The sequence below is a fragment of the Solanum lycopersicum genome, chromosome 1, assembly GCF_036512215.1.
Source record: "Solanum lycopersicum chromosome 1, SLM_r2.1".
NCBI classification, from domain to species: Eukaryota; Viridiplantae; Streptophyta; class Magnoliopsida; order Solanales; family Solanaceae; genus Solanum; species Solanum lycopersicum.
The window spans coordinates 86579575-86599580 of NC_090800.1; the positions used below are offsets into that span (position 1 = coordinate 86579575).

A 20006-nucleotide genomic window follows, 5' to 3' on the forward strand; every position below is an offset into this window, starting at 1 on the left:
GTTATTTAAAGAAATGTCATTATTCATGTTTTAATAGCGCACTTAGTTTCCAATATGGAAATAGCTCTATTATGAGATTGTTGTAATTATAAATTCTCACCAAAGATTACAACAAAAATAGAGGGGCTAACTTGCAATTAAACCAAAGAAGAAGGGGTTTGCAGGATCGGAAGGAAAAAGGGTTTAAGCAAATCTCCAAGAAAGAATCATGGCATCAATGTCGAATCAAGAAGAAGATTACGGCGTGTTGTTATACTACAAGTACGCCACCATTCCCGATCTTGAAGCACTATTCAACTTCTACGAGTCCAATTGCAAGTGTCTTTCCCTCCTGGGTCGTGTCCGCCTCTCTCACAATGGCGTAAATGTCACTGTAATTTCTCTTTCTTGCCCTTATTTCCATCATTTAAATGGAATATGAAGACCCCCATTTGTTCAAAATTGTTTTTTTTTTTTGAATGTCATTTGCATTAGAGACATCATAATTTGTTTGATACTTAATAGTCATTTTTGGAGAGTCAGAACAATTTTTATATTTTTTTTTAATCTCTTATGTAGTTTAGACATAAGTAAATTTTATTTGAGTTCGAACTCCAATACTCTTTTGGGATAGGAGTATTACGCACTTGAAACAATTATATTTTAGTGTGATGCGTCTCCAAGTATGATGATTCTGACCTATTTGGCGGGTTTCTGCAGGTTGGGGGCAAGTTATCTGCTTTGGAGGAGCACATTGCTGCAGTGAAGTTGAATTGTTTGTTTGAAGGGACAGACTTTAAGCTTGCTTCTTGCCATGAACCATCAAATGATAGGGTCGCCGTGGAATGTGGATTTACTTCCCTGTCCATACGTATAGTTAAGGTTGGATTGCTAATTTCATCCTGTTCTATTTTTATGTTCTCATTTGCAGAAGAAGTTCATATGGTTGATTCCGATTAGTTGTCAGACTTGGTCATACCTATGGAACTTAATGCTTTCATTAGTAGCAAATTAGTAAGTTAATTGAATGAAAAACTTGTCCATGTTTTGGCCTTTTCTCTAAATAGAAGTTTGGTTGCTACTTTCTGTATGATAGAATTAAAGGTACTGCAAATGTGTGGGCAATCGGCATTGACCCTGCTACTCACTGTTCTTGACTTGCATCCTCAAAGTTACAATTCACAATTTTATTTACTGAATGTCTACCTTTGTGGGTAGAAGTTCTGCTACAACGTATAAACTCCTAAGTCATACGTTTCTAATTTAGCAATTAGAAACTGAACTATAGCAAAGTTTGATATGTATAAAGAGAAAAACAAAATTGCAATGAATTTGTTAATTGTATGTATTCATTGAACTATAAGTCTTGACACCTATTGATTTTTTTTCCAAACCATATAACTTGCTAAGTAACATAGGATCAGAAGAAGCTGGAGTAATCTCCTCCAAAACCCTTAGATGATTATTTCTTTTTGAAGCCAAACCATTGGAGCAATGTCTCGGAACAATCACACTTGTGCCTACTTTGGGGGTCTAACCACACTCTGCGAGTTATTGATTTTGAAATACCGGGGACTATGGCCCTTCTACTCTAATTCCAACTTAATAATCTTTTGTTCGCAGCAGGTTTCAAACCTGTCACTTGCACCTAATCCGTACTTCACAAAATTTCATCCTTGCCATTGGCCTAGCCTTTTGGGCATACCATTGGAGCAATGTAGAAATAGGCTATCTTGATACTACTCTGTCCTGATCCTATATTTCTTAAATGCTGTTGTTGGTCTTGGTCTTCGACTGGCATCTTCTACGTACGCATGATATTGTTGATATTTCTAACCAAAATAACAATAAGGGTAAATTGGGTGTCTACTAAAGAAAACCAAATGCTGCTAGCTTCAGCTATCCATTTGACTTGGCCAGCAAATCTTGGATATAATGTCTATGTGGAATGAAACTGACTGTAATCGGGATGTTGAACTTTGTCTAGGCTAATAACAGAGCACATAGACTTTGAAATAAAAAAGTAATTGAGTAAGCATCTATTGGTGACAATAAAATGTGTTGAATTTTCTTACATGAAGAGGAAAATCTGGCTAATTTTTGTTTAGTAATTGACTTGTAGTGAAGTTTGTTTGTCTTTATCTCTTTCTTGATCGTTTTCTTTCCAAGTGATGCTAACCTCACCTTCTCACTCAGGAATTGGTAACTTTAAGTTCCTGTCCCCTGCCAAGTTCACCTCCTGATATTTCAAATGCGGGGAAGCATCTATCTGCAGCTGAATTCCACTCTGTCCTTCACAATGTTGGTTTGTGCTCCACCTCTTTGATGAAGCTTAATCAATGTGCTTTTAAGTAAACTATGATATTATTCTGATGTTCTCACATTGAGATTTGTAGGAGGAATCTGCATATTTCTCTAGTAGCTGTTTAATTTTCTGTCTTTTACCAGGGAACTCTCAAGACAAACTGATTCCAAGCAGCGATAAAGGAACTGTCCTTATTGATGCAAGGAATTTATATGAGACTAGAATCGGGAAGTTTTATACTCCAAATGTAGAGACTTTGGATCCAGAAATTCGGCAGTACAGTGACCTCCCTTCTTGGATAGATAACAACTCCGAGAAGTTGCATGGGAACAATATTCTCATGTACGTGTTGTTCCACAACATTGTATCCTTGTTGGGTGGATTATAATTCTGATGAATTGCATGAACTATTTCTCTTATGTTCATTCTTGTGATTTTGCATTTTTATTTGATGCTATCGTATGCATTTTACATTGAGAGAAACTGTACAGGGTTTACTTCTACTCAGTTAAAGTGCTGCTGCTATCCTGCTTCACTAGTTTGTTCCCTTCAAAATTTCCAGTCTCCCCTTGGCTTTATGTTACATTGCAGGCGATGATTTGTTCTAAACTTCAAATCTGTGGCATTGTGCCTTCATGTTATTATACAGCAGTGAACTAAAAACTTGTTTCCTTTTGTTGTAATCTGTGCCCTTCAACTATTATGTGTAGAACACATTGTGTTTACTGTCTAGTTGCTACAATTTGCAGCTTATTCCTCTTACTGTTTTTCTTTTAAAAAAATTGTTTTTGCCCTTTTGTTTCTTGGATATGGCTTTATGATACATTACTATCGGTAGATTTAGGTGCATGGAAAAGTGTTAGGACTAAGGAGTAATAAATGTTGGATAGTGCAACAGGCATTTAATTCAAAGTTAAGATGTTAAATAACATTGTATTGATGCTTAACTATCAAAATATACTTGAATGCAATGTAATATATTGGTAGTATAGATAATTTCTTTAGGAATATTACGATTTGGAAGGAAAAGAGTGGATGAGTAGTTGCAGAGGATAATGTGTTAAATGCATGTAATTCAGAGTTTGATGTAAAATAGCAGCACCTAGACTCTTAATTATCAGATGTAACACTGTATGAATTGCTTGCATTCTAATAATGATCTACATCCTGCTGTTGTATGAGAATCTGGGTTTTTATCGCCTGTTGATGTTTTTCAGGTACTGTACGGGAGGAATTAGATGCGAGATGGCATCAGCCTATATCAGGTCTAAAGGTGCCGGCTTTGAAAATGTTTTCCAGGTAAACTGTTAAGAAAACCAGATCTTCTAGTGCAGTTGTTTAACATTGTTGGGCCTTTCTCTGGCATTGGAAAGTTCAACTAAACTATGATTTATATTTTCTTAAGTGCTATTCTGATGAATTTGGAATGTGAAACCTCATGTCAATGGTTAACCTTTTAAAATTTTGTTTTGAAACCATGAAATTGATCTTTTAAGCTTTGCCATGGTAAGCTCGAGATTTCATAATGCTTAGATGGACGTGTTTGAAATATCCATGTTTTGCTTTCTAAAGAATTTCTTTTTGGAGAATAACCAGATCCATTTTTAAATTCCATTTCATGACTATCAGGATCTTTGTGATGTGGAAAAATTCTGGCTTACCGGCTAAATTATGTTTAGTGTTGATTCAAAGTATTTGCTTTCCACAGCTTTATGGTGGGATACAACGATATCTGGAGCAATTTCCTGATGGTGGTTTTTTCAGAGGAAAGAATTTTGTCTTTGATCACAGGTATGATCACTGTACTTCCATGCTTCCTAGTCAAGCCCTAGTCAGATTCTTGGTTTCACTGATCCATTATTCTTACTGCTGTGATTACAATCTTAAACTAATACTTGGAAACATCTCCGTCCAAAATATGTGTCTCTGCACTTTATCTCAGAGGAGATAACTACAAAATAATGCAGCTCTTCATGTTGGCACATTAAGCATATAGGTCTTTCACTCGATATATTTATTTATTTCCAAAAGATGCATAATAGCAGAAACTTATTTTTTTCCTGCGTCAGTATCCATGCCATAATACTCTTTTGGGAATGCTGTGCTGGGTGTCATTTACTTTCTTTGTAGAGTATTCACCAATCACTGGAGTCATTCTCAATGTTTTGCCCTGCTTCTTTCTGATTTTGCCAGGGTTTCAGTTGGAAGCTCAGATTCAACAATTTTGGGTACTTGTCTTCTCTGTAGTTCTCCTTTTGATGATTACTCGCCACGGACCCGGTGCACGTACTGTAGGATGCTTGTATTAATCTGTGATAATTGCCGGGTAAGTATCACTAGGAAGATTGATCTGACAATCTCTTGATTGCATTAGATAGATTGGGTACTAATAACTATTTGGTGGCTCAAAAATTCAATGCATACTTGTCTTGTGAACTTGATTATTTGAGAAGGAATTTTCAATTGTATTTGCTTAGACTCTCATAGGAGCTCTTCATAAAGTGTGAAGATATGTGACTCCCTGCTTTTTTGTTTTCTTTTTTCTTTTCTTTTTTTAACTAGAAACCTTCACCTGGCAGTTGCAGTTGCTTGTTAGAGATTTACTTTCTTCCAGAGGTTCTTTACTATCATTAATTATTGCAAATAGGCAGTGGTATAGGAGTGCTATGCGGCAGAAAGAGATGTAACAAAGTGGTAGTCAAGTTTCATAAGAAGGTTGTGAGACCGTTAAATTTTATATTGGAATGGATGTCTTAGAAATGCGGATGTCAAGATAGATGCACGGTTATACATGATTGGGTAAAATTAGAAATCATTAACTCCGGCAATGAGCTCAAGAAGCACATATAGAGAATAGAATGAGAAGGTTGCATGAAATGATTTGACCATGCCCAACATAGACCTCTACATGCAATATCTTGGTGTTACCACACTATCATGATTGACAATGATAAAAGGGTATAGCTACATGTAAAGTCAATGGAGGAAAGTGTCTTAGCTGAGCTACAATTTTTTGGAAAATTTAACAAAGACTAGAACATAATGGAAGCAAAGGATTTATATATGCAGTGCCGCATATTGGAATTTAGGCTTAATTGTTGTCATTATAGTTACATTAGGGCCAATATTTGCCAGGATTCTCAACCTCCACTTTTAGATAATCTCCAATTTACACTTCTTTCATAATGAGGAAATCCATTATTTCCAGTTTTGAAACTCATAGGATAATAGCCCCTCCTCTCTATCTTTCTCCACTTAAATACTCGGTTTGGTTCACCAGAAAGGGTTCAGACTCATGAGGTTTACTTACCCTGCAGGTGAGTCTCTAATTTACCTTTAATGACAAGTATTTGAGTTAGAATGAAAGGGGTCTGAATAGAGGGGGTTAGATAGTAAGGATTCATCTAGCTATTTCCAGCTAACCTGGGATTGAAGAATAATTGAATGGTTAATACAAACAGACAATAGCTTTCTTCTTTTAGTCCTTTGGTTGTTATGCTATCGACAGATTATGCAAGGTGAGAATGAATACTATAAAAGTATCTATAAACATGGACGCAGAAAGAAATAAAGGAAAGAGACTAGCTGCAGGATGCTTGTGTAGTACTTGAACTGTTGTTGCATGGTGTGTATATAGCAGTGATGAGTGCATGAAGCATTTTCTTTGATGGTTAACAGCTAGATCTCAATTCTCAACTAATGATCGTTGCTTGTATTGCCTTAAGACCTATCTGCTGAGAAATTTTAGCATTAATTTTGGGTTCCCATCAGAAACCTTGATGATGGATATTCATTACCTAGTAAGTACTTTTGGGTTGATTCTCCCAATTAATTGATGAGCAAGGCCCATCATATCTTTCATCTTTTTCTGGACTTCCGGCGAACTACTAGATATCTGCTTTCTCTTTTTATGAAATCAAATCAATTTAATAATATTGCTTTAAAGTATTTGAGTTTGATGTAACATCTATGTACCCTTTTCAAATATTCAAAGTTCCAAGTATGACATTATTACTGTAACATAATGGTCTTGTCTCAATCATCTTGGAAGTCAACTTTGTATGCTCAATTTGGGATATCAGGTGTATTCCTTTTTGATTGTTTTGTCATCTTTTCTTCATCTCTCGTCCTTTTTGTAAATGTTTCATGTCTTGCAGGAGAAGGATTTTTCTTATGTCTGTGAACTGTGCCAGAAAAATAGCCAGTGTATTCAGCCAACTTCAGCAACAGAGTTTGACGACTCAGTGGAAGTATCAGAAGTCAGGGAGCTTGAAGCTGTCTCTACCTCGGATAGAATTGCTCCATCTCCCTTGGTTTCAGGTAATACTATGGTGTCTAGAGTATTGTCCGAGTTCAGCTTTGCATGCACTCTTTGAACTTGATCTAAGCGAGCTGTATGACTATCCAAATATTGTAGAGTAGGTATGCACCCTATTAGTTTTGATTTAAGCCGCGCTGTTTGACAATCAAAAATTGCTATAGTACACCATCTAACATTGTCGTGTTTCTTTTATTCCTCATGGCTCAGTGTTTGTGATTGTTTCTCGAGTCCCACTCATTGTTGCCAGCACACACTTGTTTAGGAAGACTAATTCAGGGATATGTTTTTAGGATTTTTCTTTTCTCTGCTTGGTGTTTCCAAAGACCGTTGACATTATGAAGTGGAATACACTGCAGGACCCAGGACATTGCGAAAACTGAGAATTCTTTGCCTTCATGGCTTCCGCCAGAATGCTTCTGGTTTCAAAGGCAGAACTGCATCGCTGGCCAAGAAACTCAAGAGCATTGCAGAGCTTGCCTTTGTGGATGCACCTCATGAATTGTCATTCGTTTATCAAATTCGTAGAAACTGTGATTCTGCATCAGAAATGGAAAATAACCGTCCACCCTCAGAGAATTGCAGTAAAAAGTTCTCATGGTTAGTTGCACCTGATCACAAGGGAAAGAACGATTCTGACTGGAAGATAGCTGATAGTCCATTTGATCCTCTTCAGTACCAGAAGCAAACTGAAGGTTTCGACAAATCAATTGCATATGTAAAAGACTTATATTCGAAAACAGGCCCTTTTGATGGGATATTGGGATTTTCACAAGGAGCTGCAATGGCCGCTTTAGTTTGCCTACATCAGCAGAAGCTAAAAGGAGAGATGGAATTCAGATTTGCGATTCTGTGCTCGGGGTTTGCTGTTAATATGAACAATTGCCAGCAAGGTTCAATCAATGTTCCTTCACTTCATATATTTGGCAACGACAAGGGTAAAGATAGACAGATAGAGAACCAAGCTAGTAGACATCTTGCTTCTGTGTTTGAGAATGGCTGCTCCGTTGTTATTGAACATGACTTTGGTCATATAATTCCTACAAGACCTCCATATATAGATCAGATAAAAGAATTCCTCAAACGTTTCATGTAAGTCAAAGCCTTGATGCACATCATCTTTTGCTGTAAAAGATTTAGGGATTATGCTTAAGCTTGTACTAACATGTTAGAATTTGTATAATTGGCTTTTTTTCTGTACTTCTCTCAAGATCAATTCATTCATGATCATGGGGTTGGCCCATTATAACTTTTTTTTAAAAAAAATTATTTTTTGGGATAATTGGCATTGTTTCCTTAACAGAATTCAAATCCGTAATGTGTAGTTAACCTACATATATCATGGGTGTTGCGCTCTTACTACTAAACCAACCCTTAACCCTTATAGTCTCAAGATCCTCTTGGAATATTGACGCTTTAAAAAAGAACAACTTATATAAGCATTACAATTCGTCTTAACCATTATATATATTTTTTTTAAAAAATTATTTTATTCATTTATGACTGATTTTTTTTCCAGATTTTTGTGAAAACTATATAAAAACACTTCTAAAATGATTAGGCAAAATTATTTTATGCTTTAAAAAGTACTTTTCTTAATTTTTTTTTTAACAAAAATAAATCATTTTTACTTTTTAGCCACTTGGCCAAACATTACTCTTAAGTCATAAAAAATATCCTCCCAAAAACGAAAAAAAGAGAAAAGAAAATGAGGGTTAAAATGTTAGAGATGAGTAAGAGTGAGGGTTTTTTGCTGTTTCGCCTAAAAGAAGGGAGTCAAATCTGAAATAGTATAAATATTAGGACGAAATAGATAATTAAATGTTTAATGGGTCGCTACTTCAAATATAAGAAGTCATAGGGACCTTAAACCCCAAAGGGAGAAAAGTCAAGAAACACATAACAAAGGAACCACAGTTCTGGACCTAGTACCCCAGTCAAGAAGACGAACAAGAACAAGAAACAAGAAAAAAGGAAACAACATGCAGGCTCTCCGAAGAAACCCACTTCACAAAATCTCATCAAGATTACTTAATCAAGTTTGTTTATCTTTTCTTTTACTCTTCCTATGAACCTTGTCTATTTCACTTCTAATTCTTGTTTTTGAGTTAGTAGTGTACATATATTGAGATATTGCATATTTCTTGAGGGCATTGAATTAATGAATATATTCAAAACTTCCATCCCATTTATCCCCTGTTCGCAAAATTTAATCTTGAGTACTTTTGTTTTTGCAATGTACTGGATTTCCCCCTCTTTCTTGGGTAAACTATGGTTTATTTTTGTTTGAAGTTGATTTCTGATGTCTAGATTTAGTAAGTCTTTTTCTTATTCAATTTATTTTGGTTTCCTGCTTATATAATATGGTTTGGATATGATAGGTAGTCAAAACCAGTGCATATTCTACCAAGAAAGTTTATGATGCTGGGCAGCCAACTCCTGCCACTCACCCTCAGGTAATTCAACACTGCATATGTAGCATTGATACTTGGTAACATGGAATTTGGGCTTTTGACATTAACAAAAGATAAAGATTGAGTAAAATTTAATTCTCGTTTTCTTTTCTTGTACCCACCTTTCTTTGGAACACTCTGTTGGGAATAACAGTAAAATGTTGTTATGTAATTGCATGCAGTTAATGAAGGAAGGGGAGATTACTCCTGGCATTACCAGTGAAGAATATATGCAGAGAAGGAAGAAACTATTGGACTTCCTTCCGGAGAATAGTTTAGCTATTGTTGCAGCTGCTCCTACAAAAATGATGACTGATGTTGTACCTTACAATTTTAGGCAGGATGCTGACTATTTATACATCACCGGATGCCAACAACCTGGTGGTGTTGCAGTTCTAGGGCATGACTGTGGTTTATGCATGTTCATGCCAGAACCAAGCCTACAGGTACTTCCATAATCATTCACTTGCCTTGTTATTGTTGACAGGAAGCTGTTAATAAGAGGAAAGCTTTGTCCTATTTATAGAACAAATATCTCAATTTTAGTAACATTTTTTTTAGATTTAGCCACTACCATGGTATTATGGTTCGTGTAGATTGTATAAAGTTAAAGATTGCTTCCAGTTTTAAAGTCAGAAGTATTTTTAGGACGTTCTTTGGCAAGGAGAAGTGGCTGGAGTTGATGCAGCTCTAGATATATTCAAGGCTGACCTTGCTTACCCCATTAGCAGATTGCCTGAGGTAAAACTTTTTTAAAGTGTCGTATCTACAACTGCAAATAAGTTTGAGATTCTTGTTAGAAGCAAATACCTCTCATATTGATAAGTAAAACGGCATAGAGTAACATCCTTTCTATTGTGGAACCCTATATAATCTTTCTTCCTCTTGATTATGGAATTTACTGTTAGAAAACTGGACCTATAAAGATATCTTATAGATACTCTAACTGTTGCTAAATCCTTGGAATGGATTGCTGTGCAAAACTCCTTTTTCTCTTTTCTTTCCTGGAAAAGTAGTTTTTCTCCTTAATATGTGTAAAAGGTATAGCTGGAACAAAGTGGACGGACTGTCAAAGTTTTCACATATATAGAAGCCAGGCTTGCCTTACCTAAAAAACTTCATGTTTGACAGGACCTATCACTGGATGTAACTTCTCCTCATAATATGTGAAATCAAGCAGGCATCATGTTAGGATGGGTTGAGAATATAATATTATGAGCATGAAATCGAAGAGTGAAGGTTAACACTTTGCTTTAAGGAGAGTGGACACTGATTTCTAAAAGGAAACTAGGATGATTTAGGCAGAGGGAACAGTTTTTGTTAGGCTGTTTGGTTAACCTCTTAGACCATGTAACAAGAATTAGTATTTAGATTGACAACACAGAGGACAGGAAAGGAAGATGTATATACGACCTAGTGTTATTTATAGAGAACCGTATTATGGTAGATTCTCTACTTATCATATACCAATTCCATATGAGCTTAAATCCGGGAACATCAATGAACTTTTTCCTTACAAAAAAGTATAGGAAATGAAGATGTGACACACATATCATGATTATTTATATACTATATGTCAGAAAGGGAAGTATGCCAGTTATTTCCTTCGTAGCTGTCTTTACATGCTTCAGTGTAGTCACTTTATTTTAGTTGCTCCCATGCAGCAATTTCTCTTTTCTTTAATTTTTGGCTGGATTTGTCAGATGCTTTCCAGGATGATAGAAAGTTCTTCTATTGTGTTCCATAATGTGAAGACAACGACTTCATCTTACATGGAACTAGAGGCCTATAGAAAAGCAGTAAACAATTGCAAAGTAAAAGATTTCTCAGTTTACACTCATGAAGCCCGGCTGGTGAAGTCTCCAGCAGAGCTTAAATTGATGAGAGATTCTGCATCAATAGCTTGTCAGGTAATGGTAGTTCTTTTTCTGATTGCACATGGAAAATCATCTCTGAGTTATAGAGATGGATAGATAGAGTACATCTGGCTTAACTTGTATATGTTTATTTGTCTTCTTCTGAAGTTGATACTCTTCAGGCCGTTAACATGTCACAAGGGTATTGAGATATGACCGAGATTGTTTCAAAATTATAAAAAGCATTGTTTGGATATCAGCTGATGGCATCTTAAGTGACATGTTTGTCATTTTATTGTATGACTAATTTTCTTTAAAAGGTAAAAATATGCGTTTGCATTTCCCTTTATTTCCTCTTCTTATTTCATGTCAAGGATGGTGTCTTCAGGTTGAAGATACTACATTCTGAAGATCCTGAAGTTATTCAAAAAAGGAAAAATGTATAGATAAAAGGATCATTAGTGTAATAGAAGACTGTTCTTAATATTCCCAAAAATTGGAGTCTGTACTTGCTTAGTTGGGTAAACACATTCTGCTCTAATTGAGAAGGAACTGTTCTTGCACGTACAATTCTGTTTTTGATAATGTGATTCTTTGTTTAGTAGTTCAGAAGTTCTAGGCATGCTTAAAGAAAGATGTGAATGTACTATCTGTACATCCTATTTCACAATCATGATTTGCATGTTTGCTTAGGAGAGACTGGTCCCGAAAATGTTTCTTCCTATTCCTGAAACTTGTATGCAGTTGTCTAGCAATATAGCTGGGTGTTATATATGAGTGTTGATATTTTCCTCTCACTAGTTCAGTCCTTATTTATACTGTATAAAAGTTAGTTTTTGTTTCTTGATGTTCTAATGTATATGTTTTTGGTAGGCGCTTATCCATACCATGCTGTACTCGAAGTTGTTTCCTGATGAAGGAATGCTGTCAGCCAAATTCGAATATGAATGCAGAGTTAGAGGTGCCCAAAGAATGGCGTAAGTTTTTCTTGTATGATGTTTGGAAGTTTGTATTTAGAGAGCGGAGCAGCTTGCAATTTTTTAAGTATTTTAGTCTAGCATGGGTTGCAGCAGAGTGAATCAAAATGCATTTTCCTCGTATCTAAACATGCAATTGATTTTCTTATTCTTCTATTCTCTGAGTTTTCTTATAGTTTTTTTTTTAAACTGGTAATGTTGTATTCCTCAGCAATTATGTATGTTGGTGTTATGGTCCCCCTGATATATATCTGGTTGTGGGGCGATGGAATATGAAATCTGAAGTTTTCTTCTTACGACCTTTGGTGCTTGTTCGTTAAGAGAGAACTTGCAATCTCTTGAGTTAAAGTACTCAAAACCTTGAATTACTTTTCTGCTTGCATTTCCCAAGACAAACAGACAATTTAAATACAACACTTAAAGGATAATTACCCCTAGAAACTAGGACAGGACTTTCTGACATTACTGGAATGAAAAACTGCACTATTACAAGAAAATAAGAACTACTAAAAGGAAATAACTACTTCTAAAAAGAAATAACTAATGCTTTAACTATTGGATGACTAAGGAGTGATAACAGCTGGAGACCTCCAGAAAGGTTTTAACAAGCTAAAACAAGAGATTAATTACCGTAATCCTAAAGGATCTACTAACTGTTCAGCATTTTCTATTCAATGTTCTTTACACCAAAAGTAGAAAGTTGATATTCAGCTCCCTTTGATTTTCTAAATGTTGTTGAATCTATCTTCAAAGCTTCTTCCATTCCTCTCCCTCCAGATAGTTCACCAGATACAGTGTGGGATTAATCTCCACCCATTCGTCTTGTTTTGCTTCCCCCTCTCCTAATCTAACAACTTCAGTTTCCTTACTGTTTTCCATTTGAGTCGTTCTTCTAGCTGAGATCGTGACAAGGATTATACATTTTTCCTCTTTCTGTTCTGCAGGTTTAACCCTGTTGTTGGTGGCGGACCTAATGGAAGTGTCATTCATTATTCTCGTAATGACCAGAAAGTATGTTTAGTATCTTCAAACGCAGTTGGATTTGAATATCAAGCATATTGAATACAACTATCTAATTTGTTGTTTTAACAGATTGAAGATGGGGACTTTGTTGTTTTAACAGATTAAAGATGGTAACCTTGTCTTGATGGATGTCGGATGCGAGCTCCATGGTTATGTCAGTGATCTTACTCGTACTTGGCCACCCTTTGGCAATTTTTCTCCTGTTCATGTAAGTACAGAAACTCTGATTTACTTCAGTTCCCCCCTCCCCTCTCCTGCGCGCTCATGCGCGCACACATGTCAAAGCCTGGGTCCTGCATGTGATAACCCTATTAGCTGATCAAAGTTCCAGACAACCTCCCATTTCAGAAAGAATGCACTGATCATCAATTCAAATCCCAAAAGTCTACCCAAAAAGAATCTAGAAAGTCAAATAGTAAAATGAAAACCATCAGGTGATGTACCCTAGAAGCTCTTGCTTCACCCTCCAGATGAATACCATACTATTGCATCTTTCCATTTTTGATTGGTAAACTATTGCATCTTTCTCTAGTGGAAAGTTTCATTAATCTAGAAAGTCCAAACTATGGTTGTCAAGTACTTAACTACATAGGGCATATATGATAGTCCCTGGTCTGGTGAAAAATATAGTGCAACTCCCTACTTGCTAACTTCTTTCATCAAATTTCTTAGTCAATTGAAAAGATAAAACATATTTTTGCTTAAACCATAACAGAGACATCCAGAATTCTTTCTAACCATTTAATTATCTTTACCAGTTAAGCTCTCTAACATTGAGTTCTCTTGTTAATAAATATTAAGAGCTTCCAGTATTGTCTTTAAACTGGATTAATGTTTTACCAACATCCATAACCAACTTATGTGAAGATGCTGAAAATTATTTAGACAGAGGGTAGTAATGAAGAGGAGCTTATGCAGGTGAAGATATAAAATGGCTGCGCAGTTTCCACCCATTGCATCAATCCTGAGATCTGAGTTTAGTGAAGACCACTCATAATAACTAGGTATATCTACTCAGTCTGGAACCTGAGATTCTGCTTTCTATGTGTAGTAGATGTACCCTATGGGCATTTTTTCGGAACACTCTTTATTCCAGTACTAACCTAGCACCCCCCAACAAATTTTTTACCTGGTCTGGATGTCCAGCTAGACAATTTTGCTGAACTGCAGTCTTACCTTCAAAATTATAAACGTTGTCTATCACCAATTCTGAAGTGTGAAGCACCATAACCTCAGGAGAGAATAAAACTGACGTGTTTTTCACATGAGAATTTGCACATCATATGCTCATTGACAGCCACTAAATTTGAGTACTGGATCCAATGCTTGGGCTGCCAGCCCAAACTTATCCACCTCGATCCTAATATGTTGGAAACCTTGCTACACAGAAAAGGTTTTCAAAAGCTAGATATTAATTTCCAGCACTTCAAATTTGCTGGTATGAGGTCTGAATCAATTCTAGATCTTCGATGGTCATGAGAATGATAATAAAATCTGTTCCTAATAAACAACAAAATCTTGATTTATTTCTTTACAGATTATGCTTGCGAAATAAATATGGCTTTGATTGCTAACTTTTTCTGTGGTATAATCTCTCTACATATTTATTGGCTGGAACTTGGTGTTAAGATCCATTGGTCTGTACCTTCCAGGAAGAACTTTATGATCTTATTTTGGAGACAAACAAGAAATGCGTGGAGATGTGCAGACCTGGCACAAGCATCCGAGAAATACACCGCTACTCGGTACTTTTTAGTTGATCTGTAACTTCTTTTGTTTTATATTCCAGGGATTGGTGGGATTAGGAATTTATTTTTTTTCTTTCTTCTTGCCTTCAACTTTCATAGTGTTATGAGCCAATTATGTTGCAAGTTACATTGGTAGTCCAGTCTCAGTGATCTAATTTTGGGTACAGTTGGTTACATCAGATCTTATTTGTCTTTTGCCTGATTGTCAAGTTACGCTGACTATCTCCCCACCCAAGTTGTGGATAGCAACGTAACTTCGAGATTTTCATTTGCATGAGCTGAGATAAATGAGGCTTAACGGTATTTTTGAAGATATGGTCAAAGTTTAATTCCTTTTAAGGCTTAGTTTAGTGATGTGATGCTGGAGAGAGTCAGATGCCTTTTGGTTGCCTCTCCTTTGATTTGAAAATTGTATTTCTTCATATATGATGAATGGTAATGCTTCAGTAAAAGGTAAACTAGTGTGCTTTGGAACTGATTCTCAGTGAATTATAGCATTACTTGGTTAATGCAAATGATTGTTTTGCTTTTTTACATAAGGGTCATTGTTTGTGTTATTGTTAGGGCAGCTTATTAAAAAGGTCTTATTACTGTTCAAGATATGAGGGTGTTATGATATACATTCTGTAGTGAGTAATTGTCCCATACCAGCACATTCTTTCTTTTTAGATATTTTTAAGCTGTGCCAAGGTCTTATTCTTGCTTTTCTTGTTTTCATGTGGGATAGGAAGAAAAGCTGCGAAGAGGATTCAAGGAGATTGGGATACTAAAAAATGATAGGAGATATGCATTGTTAAATCCTACAAATATAGGTTATTCCTTTAATCCCTTACTCTTCCACTGTATATATAAGAACACTGCATGTGCAATAGCAGCAGATATTTGCTCCCTTTCAGATTGTCCTCTCAGTTATTATTCCTATTGTGATTTTTTTTGCTGAAAAGACAAGCAAATTCTTGTGCCACTGCGACCATCTCTGAATGAACTATGGATTGCCTCGTATTTCCAGGTCATTATCTAGGAATGGACGTTCATGATTCTTCTTCAATTGGATATGATCGACCTCTGAAACCTGGTGTAGTAAGTTTCCTCCCTTACAGATGATTACTTTGATTTCTGAAAATAATTGGGGAAGTACAAGGTAAGCAAAATAAATTGGTTCTCATTCTTTTGAAAACCTCCTCGCGAATGAACTCCAGTGAGTTGTCATTTGGAAACAAATGAGATTTGCCATACTGCAACATTCTTTTTCAGCAATTTACAATAAGTTTTTCCCAATGGATAATTCAGACATTCTCTCCTTGATTGTTGAATGAATTACAATATAAACCCACTAACCATGCTGCTTATGATTTTAGAGCCATATAGTCAAAGTTCTATAGAAATGTGAAGTGTTACAACAGGAAGTTGCATGATGATATGTATGCATAGTTTCTTTACTGGTTGTCATATGCTCCTCTTTGGTCCTATTGCAGCCTCTAATTATTTTTGTTGAAGCAGGTAACATATTTGTAAATTAATAACAAGCTACACAAAGGGCGTGTAGTCCCCTATATTTACATCCAATATGAACAAAAAAATAAGCTCCAAGTCCTTAATCTTCTCATAAGGAATTATTACATCGAAAATAGATTCTGAATCTTCCATTGAAATATGCTTTCACAAGAAAAAAGAAAAGCTCTAAACATTTCATCTTTAGTTCCTGAAAATGGATGATTTTAACTTCAAAGCAACTATGGTTTTTCTCTCCCCACACAGTCCATCATTGCAGGTGGAGACAGTTTTCCATCTCTCTTTCAGATGAGAAGGATTGGCATCTCTTTCTAATTTTGATCACTTCTATAGTAGACTAGTAGTTAGAGGGAGAAATTAAATTTCCGAAATGAAGTTGGTAGAAGGTTGCTTACGTCAGGGTAGCACACATTTGCTTAATAATGATTTTTGATATCTTTTTACTTTTCTCTCTAGGTGTGTTTTCATTGATTAATTTGAAATGAATAATTCCTAGAACCTTTTCTTCATTAACCCGGCTTCATATGCGATCTGATTTTTGTTAGTGATAAAGGTTTCTTTCCTGGTGTGTCTGTTCTTTATCTCTTAAAAATAAATTTCTTGTATATCTTTTCATTCTGAGTCACTAGGAACGTTTATTCCTGTGGGAATCGTAATGTTATATGCAGTTGCAGTAAAAAATTTAGTAGCGCGTCCATCTTATTTTCATGTTGGTAGTACAAACTGCTCTTATACTTAATGTATAATCCATTTCATGATAAGTACCTCACTCTTGTGAAAGCTACTTAACGTCCAACATGCTTGCTTCTTAGTAGGAAAAATTAGTAGTTATCCCATTGCGTTCCTTTCTACCATCCATCGAATCATAGAAAATTGGAATATGCTCCCAACCTGTCTGATATGACAGGAAAACATATGAAATATAGATATCAAGTCAAATGTTTTATATAAAACTACTGATTGCGACTCCAATGATACAACTAATTGGTGTTGGTGTAGATGTAAGTTATAATGTTATACATATGCTTTTTCTGAGGTCTATACTCTATAGTGCCAGAGATATGTGAACTGTGCATGTGTTGTTTGGTCTTTCAACTTTTCTCGAAACTACTATATTTTGAACAAGAAGCACCATCTACATTCTACTCAGAGGTTCTTACTTTGTATAATTCTTGGTGATCATGTCTGAGGAAAAATATGCTAATTCGGCATTACATCTATATTTGATGAAGCACATAGCTTAGGATTGTCCTGCGGTTATGTGCATGTTATTGTTTTCGTACCTCGGACTCTTGGAATATGTGTTCAGTCTGTGCATTCGTACATCTGGCATTTGGACAAAGTCATGACCAATTGTGATTACGCTTTCTGTAAATGTGATGAAGGAGATGCATATGACCCAAAATGACCAGATGAAATCAGACAAACTAAAGCTAAGTAGTATCGGAAAAAATTGCCAGGTCATTAGACATTTGTTAGCTCCTGCTCTATCTGGTGGTGTCTACATTATTACTGACCACAAAAATAGAAGAGTCCTTCTGATGTCAGCTTCTAATTACTTGTGATTTCTGCAAGAGCCTCTAATCGATCTTCATGGACTTTTATATGTAGGTCATCACAATTGAACCAGGAGTATACATCCCTTCATTAGTTGATTGTCCAGAAAGGTATACTTGTTACATTATCAAATTGATGTTCCTTTCAACATGCATTCAGATTTCTGTATCTTAGATCATCCTTGAGTTCCTTGGAGATTCTCAGTTTATTGAACTGGTCCTATATGTCAAAATGTATTCTGGTGGATGAATGAAGAATTACTCTTTTATGCATAAAAGGTAGAGAATCATATGACATTGTATTTTCTAGGTTGGTCAGGTAGATCTTGTAAGTCAAATCAACTGTTGCAAAGCTCTTAGAGTTGTAACCTGTAGCAGTAATAGTCATTTTGAGTAATTGTACAAAAGAGTCCCAGTTAGGTTGGGGTTTCAGTGAATGACTAAAGGCTAATTATGTTCAACCAAGACTGGTATCAGCAACCTTTGATTCGAAATTTCTTTTGCAAGATTTAAAAAAGATTCCACTCCTCAAAATAAATATTCCATGTAGCAATGGCATTCTCAGGTTGTCCGGTTCAAGAATAAATTGTTGCTTTGTTGTAAAATTTGTGGAGAAAGAATAATTGCTCACTTTAACTAAGTAGCTGTCAAATTTAAATTTCTGTTGCCTGGTGATTCATCTGTAGTTAAGGAGCTAGAAGGCACACTTTTTTCCTTAGAAATCGTTATTTTACTTGCACTTCTATGTACTTAAATCTCATCATTTATAATCGCTTTTGTCAATCAGGTTCCATGGCATTGGCATAAGAATTGAAGATGAAGTCCTTATTACAGAGTCGGGGTATGAGGTATGTTGGCATAAATTGTTCATTTGCTTTTAAGGCTTAAGCAACCATATGGTTCCTCTGACCCTTTGATTATGTAAGAAACTAATTATTAGCACTCAAAAGATTAAGTTGGTTTTATGGCATTGTGAGCAAATGTCTGATGGTCGATGAATCTTTAGCCATAGGTCTGACAATTATGCCAATTTTCTACCTCTCTGGATACAGGTCCTAACTGCTTCCATACCAAAGGAAATTGAACACCTCGAGTCCTTGTTGAACAACTTTGCCAGTGGAGGGGGAACAGACACTGGAGCTGCTCTCAGTTAGTTTGCTTTTAAATCTCCAAACCTCGACACAGTAACAATTTATTTTTTTTAAAAAAAAAAGCAAGCAGCAGCAGAATCCAAGTGGTTCATGTTTGTTTTCTTCAGAAACTCATGTGCTCCTTGTTCTTTTCAGAGTCATTTCTACTCTACTAGCTAAAATTGAATCGTTGAATAATAATTCTTATGTTATTTGTTCCGTATGATTTTCTAGTTAGAACAATTGCATGGACTTTTCCTTCTATAGAATAAGTTGAAGGCTCATTTGGAACTTGGAAACATTTCTTCGACATGTAGTGTTATATCTTCTAAATATCATAGATATATGTACACTTTGAATTCGTTTTATAAAGGGTCTAGATACCAAAATTGGTAATTTCTTCCTCATATTGCTTTAGGGATGCTAAGGTTTTTATCTCTCAGTTATTGATAAATTCTATGTTTGGTTTTCTTCCATTCGAATTGTTAGCTGAGATAAGAAATTATTTCTTTGGTGGAAAGGAAGATTAAATGGAGTGGAGTTGGTGGTTGCCTTTATTAAGTAGAGCTATCAATTGGTCAGCCACATTGAAACAAGAAATAATAATTGTAAGCTTGTCAGGCTGGTTGTTGTTTGTGGTTAAATATAATGTGTAGATTCCTATTACTGCTATAAAGCACATAACAGTAATAAATATTCAATCCACATTTGTTCAGCACAAGTATTGACACCTTCGTACTCTGTAAAGTTGTACTTTTTCAATGCGGTGTAATCACTAATCAGGCGTGTATGCAGCCTTATCCCTGTCTTAGTGTAGATAGAATGATTCCGATAGATCTTAGGATAGATAAACTATAATGTATGAAGGTGACTCGTAGGTATAATACCTGTATTTGATTTCTCTTGGCTGCTCTTTTTATGAAGTGTTATTTTCGCATTAAATTAGATATATTGGCCTATGGCTTGGCCCCTGCTTGCAAGGCTGTGTGTAGTATGTTAAATAGCACCGCCACCTATCTAGGTTTAGCTTTTCAATCATTCTCTTTAATATTAATTTCTTATTCATTGTGTTTATTCGGTGTCGAGTAGATGTATGTCATGTGTTTACATCCCGCTATGGTCTAGTATTAACATCGAGTGCAAATAAAT

General features: G+C 35.7%; 2 protein-coding genes across 2 annotated transcripts; both read left to right on the plus strand.

Annotated features, from left to right (window-relative positions):
* The first annotated feature begins 32 nt into the window (after positions 1-32).
* Positions 33-7884, plus strand: LOC101254037 (rhodanese-like domain-containing protein 6). Its single transcript, XM_004230275.5, has 9 exons — positions 33-373; positions 700-861; positions 2176-2284; positions 2428-2626; positions 3502-3583; positions 3993-4075; positions 4478-4610; positions 6442-6604; positions 6962-7884. Exons 1-9 carry the CDS (start codon positions 209-211, stop codon positions 7696-7698), a joined length of 1833 nt encoding a protein of 610 aa, XP_004230323.1. The 5' UTR covers positions 33-208; the 3' UTR covers positions 7699-7884.
* A 581-nt stretch (positions 7885-8465) lies between these two features.
* On the plus strand, positions 8466-19264 carry LOC101254340 (intermediate cleaving peptidase 55, mitochondrial). The gene is made up of 14 exons (XM_004230276.4): positions 8466-8641; positions 8984-9058; positions 9238-9501; positions 9704-9796; positions 10759-10965; positions 11785-11888; positions 12833-12899; positions 13012-13119; positions 14564-14656; positions 15387-15471; positions 15669-15739; positions 17783-17838; positions 18515-18575; positions 18780-19264. Exons 1-14 carry the CDS (start codon positions 8585-8587, stop codon positions 18879-18881), a joined length of 1443 nt encoding a protein of 480 aa, XP_004230324.1. The 5' UTR covers positions 8466-8584; the 3' UTR covers positions 18882-19264.
* The last annotated feature ends 742 nt before the right edge of the window (positions 19265-20006 follow it).